The 12126-nt window shown below is 38.9% G+C and overlaps 1 protein-coding gene across 8 annotated transcripts in view; it reads left to right on the top strand.

Moving 5' to 3' along the window:
* The window catches only part of APP (amyloid beta precursor protein), a 241096-nt gene that overhangs the window by 143355 nt on the left and 85615 nt on the right, over positions 1 to 12126 (top strand). For 3 of the 8 annotated variants that reach the window (XM_017650810.3, XM_017650809.3, XM_073231843.1), the window contains exons 7-8: positions 5815 to 5982; positions 8227 to 8283. The exons of 2 other annotated variants lie outside the window; for them this stretch is intronic. In XM_017650810.3, coding sequence (XP_017506299.1) covers positions 5815 to 5982; positions 8227 to 8283 — 225 coding nt within the window. The remainder of the gene's footprint in view (positions 1 to 5814; positions 5983 to 8226; positions 8284 to 12126) is intronic. 3 more of the 8 variants (XM_017650812.3, XM_017650811.3, XM_017650813.3) reach the window with 2 other exon arrangements.

The raw sequence follows: 12126 nt of genomic DNA, 5'->3' as shown, positions 1-12126 counted from the left end.
TACTGAGTCAGTGATTTCATTACCGTGCACAGCTGTTCCCATCATTTGTTTATATATTTCAACCCATATTTGGGGCGTAAGTGAGATTTGTTATAAGACTAGTTCAAGTTTGCTTGTCTAATTTTATATGCCTCTACTCAGTAACACATGATTACTGGATAATAAATATCTGATCATTTATTGCCCTGGGTCAGAATTACTTTCTATTGGATGTTTTTTGATAACCTTGTATTTGCAAGCACATTATAAATTCCCTGTTTGATAAAAGTACATGTATCTATGGCTCCAAAAAATACATTCTTAAATAATAACTAGTTTTCTCATATGTTCACTTTTTAACTTTTTCATCTATAAGAATCACACGAATTTGTCTAGTTTTTTAAAGCTTCCTTGAAGTAAGCCATTTTCATTATTAATGGATTTAATGATTTGGCAGATCAACATGTGTTTGAAATACTATAGATTAGCATATTTAATACATTTCAATGCTTCTGTCATTGTTTTTATTTTACTTTTAACATTAAATGGGTGATTTAATAAGCTCTGCTTTTGAGAAGGTCAGACTAGTTGTCTTCTTATATTTGTCCTTTCTACTCTAAAATTGCAAGATAAGTAATTTTTAAATCAAGAAAGTAGTATATATTTGTACTGTGTGAATTTTAATGCATATATTTTTACATCATGCAGAGAATTCATGCTACTTTTTTGTGTTTTTTTGCTGGATCAATATATTTAATTCCTAGCTTGCTATAAATAACTCTATAGTTTGATTAGTTTGATAGTAAGGTAGGTTGGTTGCTTTCTCAAAATTTATACATTCAAACATCATACATTCCATATAAAAGTTTTATTTTACATACATTCCTATATTCTGAGAATAATTGAAATATTTACTAAAAATGAAATCATTTTAAAAAGCTGTATCTTCTTCCAGAATTCTTTAGTTAGTGCTTTATTTAAAGCTAATTAATTGACTAACCTCTTAATTTGCTTTTTAAGAAGTCATTATAATTATAAGACATTAGAAAGTGAGGATTTTCTCCTGGTTACAACTTTCACAACATTCTTCATGCTGAATTTTCTTAAAAGTGAAAATTAGCTTTCTAACTTTGGTTGCCCACAACAATTTTGCTCTGGTTTGACATCTATTCAGTTAATTTTTTGTGGTGAAGCATTATTGTTTGAACAGAGAATGTCATCGTTTTATATAATGTGGGAGCTCTAGCTGTGCTTTATATAGTATTTGTATGTTAATTTTTAGAAAGTGGAATTTAGTGTTGAACCCAGCACAAATCTCAGCAAGAGCCTGCCTTGCAAAGAAAGATACAAAATGCACTGAGCTTGTTATTAAGCACATGAACTCTCATACTACTTTGTGTACACTAGCATTTCAGTTTACTGAATGACCTTTTGTCTTGCAGGGTGCATAGGACTGTTAACAAAAGAAGTGATAAGCCTTCTCTGCCAGCAGAGTTCTGTTAGATGACTATTAGAAAACCTACTTGTGATCCTAGAATTATCAGAATTAATATGAGTAAACAGATATTATCATTGCTTAGATGTCTGTATAAGTCTCTGCCTAAGTTACTGTCTAACTTTAAACATTCTCTTTGAGAAATATCCCTGCTTCTATTATTCTGGGAAAATTTTCTCCTTTATTATTATATGTGACATTTACTTTGAATAGAAATGACAATGGATTGGAATTTTTTTTAATGTAACAAATGAATTTTAAATGTGTCTTTTTATTATTTTAGATTTTGAAAAGAGAATGAAGATGAGAAAGGGAAATGCAGTTTGAATTTTCACATAGATTTTGTTTAGGATTACAGTTAGGTAATGTCTGATTTTACATCCTCTACGTTTAGTGGATGAGATTGAAAATAATTTTCCACTGAGTGGTTATTGTGATTAAAATAAAATATGTTTTTCACTGAATTTCCCTTTGTGAGTTCCATAGATTAAGAAGGAAGAAATTTTTCTGTTCAGAAAAATAATGTAACTGTAAGCATTTAAAATATGTCTTGAGATTTCTTCTATGAATCTAGTCATGCAGCTTATAAATGGTGTATTTCGGGACACAGTGCTTGAAAACAATTCTGCATTGTTCAAATCTTATTTGGATAGATTTTCGTATTTCTGGTAATTTCTTATTGCTGGAAAGAAATGTAAAAGGAAAGTCTCTCAAATTGAGATTTGTAGCCCTCTGGAGTATTACTCTGAAGCTGTAAGAGATTAAGGAAAGAGACAAGATGAGAATTCTAAAGCAAACTGAACTACCAGCATACCTGATACAGGGTTATTAATGTGATGTGTGTTTACATTTTCTGGAGATAATTGTAGAGTCACATGCAGTGTAAGGATTAATACAAAGTTATCCAGTATCGTCTTTACCTGGTTTCCCCATCTGTAGTGCAATATCACAACTGTGAAGGTGACATTGATCACTTAACCCTTCCTTAGCCCAAGGATATGCCCTGGATTCTCACTCCCTTCCCGGAGTCCTTCACCATCTCCTGAATACCTATTAATTCTGCTTGTAAAATCATCAGCATAAGCCTTCCCCAGTGCTCACCCATGCCCCCTGCCCCTCCACCTTTCCCAAACTAAGCAAAGGTTCTCTTTTCAACCACATGAACAAATTTTCTGGAATGATGAAAAATTAGAGAGAAGGTCAGAGAGACCCAACAGTAGAGTAGGAACGTAATTATGAATGATTGATGAAGAAGCTCCATTCCACTCCGAATCCTCTCTGATTTCAGTTTTACTGCTTTTAGAAGTTGATGGTTCTAGTTGTAACCACAGGGAAAGTCATGGGAAAGTGATGGTTGACAGCAACACGGATAATTGGCAAGATTATAATGAGATACCATTTCTTGCCTGTCTGTGCTCACTCAGGTGTGGGGCAGCGGGTATGCATCCCTCCTGTCAACAGATCAGAACCAGCTGGACAGGGTGATTGTCTTTGAGAGGTTCTACTGTGACAGACACACGGTCACCCCTGTTCTTTCAATCTCACGTATCTGCATGGCTTGATATGTTATGTGTTTGGCATTAGATTATTATACACTTATGCCAACTCTGACCACATTATCTCAAATACCCTTTTTTAATGTGAGTGCCATAAGATTGGTCACTATTCCTCATGATGTCCACATACACCAAAGTCATGAAACTGAGACCATTCAGTGTCAGGAGTGCACAAGTCCTGAAAATGTCAGGATAGCCAATGAAACACTCCCCAAATGGAGACAGTGTCACTCTTTTCTTTGCCTTTTCATATTAATGGGTCAAGACTCCTGTAAGTGCAGACTCCCACAGGCTTTGTGGGTGCATCATGTAGGCTTATCCTGCTTACTTAATTGACATACAAATGGATTTTGAGTTGTGAATGCTTTTTCTTGTTGATTGGGACTCTAAATTCAGCTGCAACAAAGGGTTTCATAGCCATTTAGAATGTGGAAGGAGAAAAATTAAATGAACGAAATAAAAATGCATGTGGGCATCTAAGTTACTACTATGTTTCCCTCGTGGTATAGGAAAGTGGTAACATTGCAGTGTCATTTGAGTTCTGGACTAGGAGGCTTTGCTTTTATCAAAATTGTTACTAGGTTACACACCAAGGGCAAATATCTATCATCAGTCATCTCCTTTGATCATCATTCTTTTTATCCCATGACTTAGCTTACACCCACCTGAAATCTTACCACCCTTATTTAGTACACAAGAGATATCATAAAGACAGTTCCCTACCCTTGCATAGCTGTAACAGGCAGAGCCCACATATTTAGTGTTCTAAGAGGCATAAAGTGTGAGGATCCGCATGGGTTGTTGAGGACGGTGAGTTTTGTTGCCCAAGCTCCTGTCACTTAGGGCTGTGCCGTGGGGTGGCGGCATTCTGGGACTCCCTTGGAGGCAGAAGCTCCTTGCAGCTCCAGTGCCGTCTCCAGTCACACTGCAGGCTCACAAGACACCATCGCCTGGCAGTCTTACCAGAAATAGGACAGCCTGAGGAAGAGACGGAGATGTGTGTTATGTCTGAGGAGCAAGGAAGAGTGTGTCACATGAACGTGTGCAGATCGGTGAGGAAAACACAGAGCCAGGAAAAGCCAACCAGCAGGTGGTTCTTAAAACTGAGAGAGAAGTTAGGCCCGAAAGCCAACAGATAATGGCTGTGGTTGGCCAGGTCCCGCCTCTGGGATGTACCTGGCCTTTTGCTCTGCAGCCCAGAAGCTGCTTTGTCAGTACTCAGATCATACCCCACCCCCCAAAAAAGCTGTTTTACCCTTTTTAAGTTAGAACGCCAGTCCTTTAGTTTTGCAGAGGATAAATCAGATTGCCAAGTGTATGGGATACTTGTGTGAATGTGTTGGCAGATTTTCTTTCTGCATAGAATTTTCCTTAGGAAGTGAAACTGAGAACATCATGCTCCGTAAGCATGAGCTTTGAAAGAAGCAGTGCTGAACGGGATGACCTTAATAATGGGTAACACTGAGCCTGGTGCTCCTAGAGCCAGATATTCCATCTGAAAATCATCTAAAGACAGAATCATCTTAGATAAGTGTTACGCTGACATTTCTCCTGCAGTGTTTCATACTTTCTGGGTTCAGTGCTGACCCTCTGGCCCTCCCTACTGTTGACATCGTGATGGCAGCAGCTTCTGGTTTTGCCGCCACCTCTTTGCCTCGATTAAAAAGAGCAATGAGTGGTGTGCAGTAAACTGGTTCTCTTTTACATCAACATTGTGGGTCTTTGTCTTTGATTGGTTAGTGTCAGTCTGTTGAATATTTCCTAATTTGGAAGCTCTGGGTTTTGCATGGCCTTTATCTTTTAGAAGGGTGCTTTTCCCTGGGGTGTTAGTCAAACTAAGCATAAGAAGACATTTGTGTGTGCCAAGGCATCAGCAGGCTTTCTGTAAGCCTAGCTAGGGCACAACACAAACTCAGAGAATTGTTTTCCTTCTAACAAAAAATGGAATATACATGAGAAGGGAAGTTCTTCTAACAGTAATTTTATAAATAGAATTGGACAGGTTACTACACTTCGAGTCAATCAGAAATTATGAAACTGATCTTGGGGAGGGTAGCAAAGCATGTTGACAGGTAAAATTTGGTTTAATCTAAAACTGCATGGTATGTATCAAATCAGAGTTGGCTGGCTGAGCGTTTGGGGCATTTGTTTTCCAGGGGACAGGTAAATATACAATCACAAATTGTCTTTAATTAGAGTTACTGTAATGGCTATAAGTCACATTTATAGATACTACATATGTTTTCAGATATAGTCAGTAGACAGGCTGGCTCTCTTTTCAGAATCACATGCAAAATATGTGTAATTATATTTTGCATCAAGGCAATCATTTATTGGGGAAAACAATGAGATTTTTGTGAGAGGTTAAATTTTTTGTGTTATGATCAGAATCTTTTACCTTCAAAGTTAATTGGAGATTATTTTAAAAGAGAAGTTCAGTTTTTATATTAAAGAAATGTTTTCATGTGCAGACACCTTAAGGCGTTTAATATTAATCTAAAAGCAGCTGAAAGATCGGTTCACATCTAGCTGGAATCCTTTTCTTACCACTGAGAGATACACTTGTTAAACCAGATGAGAATGCACTGCTTTCTTGCAGAGGTAGTTCTAAAGTCTTGGTAGGTAATTGAATTCTTCAGGAAGTGTCTGGCAGAGGCTGCATAATAAACCCAGCCCAAGTAGCCACGGGGAAGACTATGTGTCAGAAAAGTAAACGCGTGTACATGAACAGCGAGCCAGTACCTTCTCATGCTAAATGTGGTTCCCCACATCTCCTCTGATTAGAGGTGTGCTCTGAACAAGCCGAGACGGGGCCTTGCCGAGCAATGATCTCCCGCTGGTACTTTGATGTGACTGAAGGGAAGTGCGCCCCATTCTTTTACGGCGGATGTGGCGGCAACCGAAACAACTTTGACACAGAAGAGTACTGCATGGCCGTGTGTGGCAGTGTCAGTAAGTGGACCTTCCTCGAGCCTGGCGGCCTTTCATCTTTCTCGCCACTGACTCTGCTCTTTGTAACAGATTGGTTTTCCTAGTTCCTGGGAAGGGGCCTGTCGCTACCACTAACCACAGTCTGTCAACCTCTCTAACTGCCCCGCGTCTCCTCCAGTCTGTTCAGCCATGAGTACCCATCTCCGTCTTCCTCTGGTAAAGCATGGCCATGGGTGTGCTCTTCTGCTAGCTGTGGTGGGTACGTCTTGCAGTCTCGGGGGATGTTTGAGTGCTTCTCTTCAAGCCAAGCTGGAGTTGCTGTATTGTCTTCTCAGCTGTTCTGCAACTGTGTGCTTATGTGTTTGTCCATGTACATGCGTGTTGGGGTCTGTGCATGTGTTCTACATGTGCAAATAAGATTTACCACTGGAAGCTAGGCTGGCGAAGCATCCATGACATTGGCAAGGTAAATTGCTGTGATGAGTACCTTTAAGGTGTTCTGTAATGTGTGACTTTTACCATGGTGGTGAGAGAATATAATTGAATTAAGCACATGCACTTAAGATGCTGCCTTGTAGACTCTGAGCTCACACACAGACAGTTGCAGTGCCAAGTTTGTGTATCTTCTCTGCAAAATAGAAGAAAACTTAATATTAGAAACCTTCAATGATATAAGGATCAGGGAACATAATTTTCTTAAAAACCTATTCTCATCAACTGTAAGCTTTCTCATAACCTCAGGGGATAAATACATGAAGTGACGATGACTTAAATGCAAGATGAGGCTTTTTCCACAGAGGTTTTCTGAAGCAGTGCCCCAGACATGATGGGACTTCTGTTGCTAACAGCCTGCCATGTTAAATTACCAATTTTATTTTAATTATTCTTTTTGTTCACAGGTAGCAAATTTGAACTATTCAAGAAAAATTTACTTAACTTGATAAACTAAGCATTGAACTCAATAGTTGTGCATTTCTTTTTGGAGAGACTCTTGGTTTTCCTCCCCTGGGTTTTTGAGGCTGACAGCTACAATTTCCTGCCTAGGATTCTTACTGATTATATGAATTGTTTTCCGGTGTGATCATAGGCTTAAGCTAAACAACAGAAGGACCTGCCCCCATCCATTGTGAAGCTCAGTGTCTTAGCAGAATCTAATGGGACAGTTGTTGTTAGTGCCCTGTGTAAAGAAACGACTCCATTTCTAGCCTATGTCAGAACAGGTGTAGGAATTGGTAACCCCAAGGCCTTCTTTTCTTTCCTAGCTCTGATGGATGATTGCAGCTTCTAGCTCAAAAAAACTCCTTTCTTCAGTTGCAAACAAAGAAGTTAATTAGGTCAGGTAACCTGGAACACAATGGGGGATTCGTTTGCCTGAGGTCTCTTGAACAAAGGACTTCTGTTATAGTGATTCTAACTGGCTTAAGCAGCTGGGAAAATTTCCTGGCACAGAGCCAGCTTCTTTGTTCCTTTCCCTGAAGTGGATTTATTTATATATACATGTTGGTTGTGGATTTATGTGTGTATCCACACACATGTATCTAATAAAAAGAGTGTTTAAAAAATTATTAGCAATAATGAATTTGCCCCAAGTTAGAAATTATTCCCCACAAGAACAAAAAAACAAAACCCTCCTATACCCTACACACACCCTCATTTGATTAGTTTGTACTGACTCAAGCTGGGAGCGAACAGGTCAGAAGGAGCCGCTGGAGGTGCCCTGGATGGCACATGTTCTGCTGAGAGATTCGAGAAAGGCAAACGCTCCCGACAGAGGTGTAAGTGGGTCAGCCAGGCAGCACTTGGCTTCAGTGCAGGTGGGTTCCAGAATAATTTATTAAGAAAGCCAACAGGAGAGGCTGAAGGTTGTTCAAAACTGGACAGTTAAGAGGTGGAGAGTAAAGCCTCATTAACAGCAGACGTGGGAGCCAGAGGCTGCCCTGTGAATGAATGGCTGAGTGATAGGGTCTATGGGAAGTGGTGATAATATACTTAGCAGGGAGATGGGCAACAAGATACCCTCTAATGGTTCACTTGGATGTACTGTTGGAGACAAAATAACCAGAATTCTATGGTGTTACTTTGGAAGCATATTTTGTGTTTATGTTTACTTTAGTTCTGTTCTGTAGTCAAACCTCACATTATTGTTTAGTTTTTGTTTTTAATCTGTTTATGTTTTTTTCTTTGGTCAGTGGCATCAAGTGTTTCAGCCATCATTCCCATGTTTCTGCTTTTATTTTTAGTTACATTCTCTTATTTTCTCCATAGTGTCCCAAACATTACTCAAGACTACCCAGGAACCTCTTCCCCAAGATCCTGTTAAAAGTATGTTGTCATTCACTTGAGGGGAGGGAAGAATGGGTGGGAGTGGGGGTAGTGCATGGCTGTATTTTAACCCCAGCAAATCACCTTCTTTGCATGGTTTTATGTTTTCTGTGTTTTTGTTGCTTTGCCTGTAATTACATCTTTTGCCAGACAACTTCAGGTGTCAGGCTAAGAGCATTGACTAATCTTGTATTTCTGATCAATTTCTTTTTTATTTAGTGTGGTTCTGTTAACTATTGTGCGTGTGCATTGTATATGCACACACACGTATATATATAACATGTTAGTGTTATCTGGCATCACTATTTTATTTCCTAAAGCTGACAAGATGCCACAATTTAACAAGAACCATGTATATAAGTGGCTTTTTTCCCATAAAAATATTTAATATGCATGCATTGTACTGACTACATAGACTAGTGTATATGCATAGACTTCAGTTATGTGTGTTGTAAGACAGCTGGTAAGCTTTAGGAAGTGAAAGGTCACCTTTAGATTTCAGAATGACCCTTTCTTCTCTTTCTGAATGCACACAATTGGGACAGAGGTGCCTGACTTCATGTTTCATCATTAACTTGTAGAAAAAGCTTCCTATAAAGAAATGTTATATCATCCAACCTTACAATATCTGTGATTTATGCTGATTTCAGTTGGGATATCAGTCTAGCTTGGTTTAAAAATGTGGGGGGTCAAACACACAAATAGTCATTTTTAAAATCTGAGTTATATCCAGTAGTAAATTTATCCCTTGTTAGGTTAGGGATGATGTATACCATAGTTCCTTGTGGTGGCCGGAAGATGAGGCACAGTTTAAGTTGTAGCTTAGATACAATGAAAATTCGCGTTTTTGTCTGTAGTATCCTGAAAAATCCTGTTCTGAAAGTTAAGTAAACCAATGATCTTTTTGAAAAAAAGAAAAATATTTGAAGAATTATATTATTTAGTAAAGATTTCACCATAGACAATAAAGGTCTTTTAATGGCTTCCATAAGAGTCAAATTACATTAAACTTTTGAAGGGTGTGGTTTTTTACTATCACAATAAACATAATATCCTGTGTTTGTGGGAAAAACCTTTTTCCTAACAACATTGAAAGTTTGACAGGGGAGCAGGCTTAGGCACTGGGGAAAACTCTAGATACCTCATTGTAGGATTATTGAGACATTGATCTTGATGGCATGTTGCATTTTACCAGGCATTTTCACAGCATTTGTTTTCCTCAGGAACACTTTGTGGGCATTTTCCTCCAGGTTTGAAACCTAAATGATATTGTAGCTATGTTCCACACTTCAAAAAAAAAATGGCCAGGCATTTGGTTCTGACATTGTTTTCTAGGTTAGAAAAATTACATTTGAGATTCAGAAGCACATTCTAAAAATACAGAAAATAGTAGAAAGAGGATGAATATTAAAATCTTAAATGCCATGAATATAGCATCCCTTGGTAAATGAAATTTATCTTTCTCACCCTTTCACAAAAGAATAATTAATTTTACTTTGTTTCAAGTTACATCTTCTTAGCATATAAGAGTATTGAATTTTTCCATTTTTATTAATTAATGCAAATAAACATCATTTGATAAACTTATTGTTATGAAATACTTGCATCATCGACTCTTCCAAACAAACACTGCAAATCTCTTCTAATTTTCTCATTCCTAGTAATTCTGTCCACCTACCTGTAGTGTGTTCTGGATCCTGACACCCTTCCACTCAGGACGGTGAAGTGATTTTGGCAGCTGTGTTTTCTTGTCTACCTACGGAGACTATTCAGTCACAGCAAGTGAAGGGTTTTGCTGTGTTAGTACAGACAGGAGACAGCATATAATTTCAAGTTATTTATAGACTGTGTAGCTATGCTGTCTTATTTGTAGCAAAGCTACACATTTGCATTGAAAAAGTCAGGGTCTTTGTCAAATGCATATAGCAGACTTGAGTGCGAGACAATGAGCTGAGTTGGAAGGTGAGCAAGCCCGTTTGATTTGGGCCTGCACTTGGCTCCTTCACTAACTTAGGGCTGATTGGAGGGTAACTCTTTGCACAGATGTGGTTGGTTCTACAAGTTTTTCAGTCTGAGTTGCTTCTGGTGAAATAATAAATGTAAGATGAAATAGAAAAAGCTCTTAAGTTAAACCGATGAAAGTTAAACATTGTATATGTGGGGAAAGTATGTGATGGTCTGCATTATATCCTGTCAAGACTTAGTATAATCAAGCGTTTCTACATACTAAATCTTTTTCATAAGAACCAGTTTTGAGCACTTCAATTTTAGGGAACACTGGATTTTTTTTTTGCTTTTGTTAACATAGATGAGAATCTAAACCACATATAAAAAGGATAGAGTCATTAGTCTAAGAGCTTTATTTTACTCATAAATTTTTGGACTTGAATCCTTTAAAAACACCTTTCCATTTGGGATAAAGTATCTTGTGAGGCCTGAGTTACTGCTGACATTAATTTTGTGTCCACCAGTGTGGGTTTAGAACAGCACAGGTTTCTTGTTTGTTCTGCCCTGTGCAGTGTTGGCAAACAGTAGTATTACTTAAATATTTATTGACTAGTTTATGCTTCAAATGTGAGAGGATGATCAATTTTTTCCTAGTGGTCTTCTCATCAGACTGCATCTCAAAAAGCAAACAGACTGACTCCTTGGTGGCATTTAATTTCACAAGAGCATCATGCCAATTCTTAGTCACCCAACTCACCAAGAGTCAGGCCGAAGAGAATGACAAATGACCATCTTTGGCTCCTTTTCTTGCAGTGAATGTGGCACAAACAACATCTAAACCAACGACCATCATCAGCCTTGATGCCGCTGATGATGGGGACAGGATAACTCACTGCTGTGGATGCTGCCCTTGTTCCCAGAGGATGTGCAGCAGCATCCCGGGCCTCTGGTGCCGGGAACGCCACCCCAGGAGTGATAAATTAAAATGGCTCCAGCTTTGCCAGACTGTGCCCTGGGAGACAAAGTCCCCCCAGTTGAGAGCCTCTGATCTAGTCTAGTGTGCCCACATCTGATTCAAAGATACAACTAGACTGGTGTAAGCAGGTTCACTTTCCCTAAACTTCAGGGCATGTTGAAGTGTTGACTTTTGGAAGCCTCCACTTAGCAGCAGTGTTTATAAAATTAAATTTGTTAGACCACTCCCCTACTCCCCTTGTTCTCAATGTGTGCAGGCTGAGGTAGAAGCTACTGTTACTCTTCTAACTGCACTCTTGGAGGTTTCCTGCTGTAATAGAGCCCTGCTAGGGACACAGACTAACCCAGCAAACTCCTGGGTTGGAAGTCACGGTTCACCACTGCCACACCCAGTGTTCCTCTGGTTCACCATGTGTCCTGGAAGCCTAGCGTATGCCAGTGAGTGACCATCTGACCTGCTGCCGCATACCCTTGCTACACACGTTACCTGGAATCTAGGATTGTATCTTGGGATTGTGTTTATGACCTTTAAGGTCTCTGCAGGGGTGTGGATCTGGCCTCATGCAGGATTGGGAAGGGGAAAACATTGATTTCTACTCACATCAAAGTGGCCCAGATAGAATAGAGTTGTATACCTCCAGAGACTATAAAAAGCATTGCCACATATTAAATCGGGCCAAACCGGTATCGCCAAGCCCTAAGGTTGTTGCCGCAGAGGCTCACAATTTCCAAACTGTAGATAACTTATACTGTATGGCCTTTGACTTGAATGTGCCACCTTAGCTCCGGAGTTTGTCATATGTATTCTGTCATAATGCCAAGGCCATTTAGTCTTTCGCCAGACTTGAACCATTGTTTGTTCTTAATCACACTGTACTTGTTCTTCCAATTGTGAAATAGTAAATATTAGATCTCATTAGC

Source organism: Manis javanica, chromosome 3 (genome assembly GCF_040802235.1).
Source record: "Manis javanica isolate MJ-LG chromosome 3, MJ_LKY, whole genome shotgun sequence".
Classification (NCBI taxonomy): Eukaryota; Metazoa; Chordata; class Mammalia; order Pholidota; family Manidae; genus Manis; species Manis javanica.
Note: the sequence above shows the minus strand (reverse complement) of the source record. Positions and strands in the feature narration are given on the sequence as shown.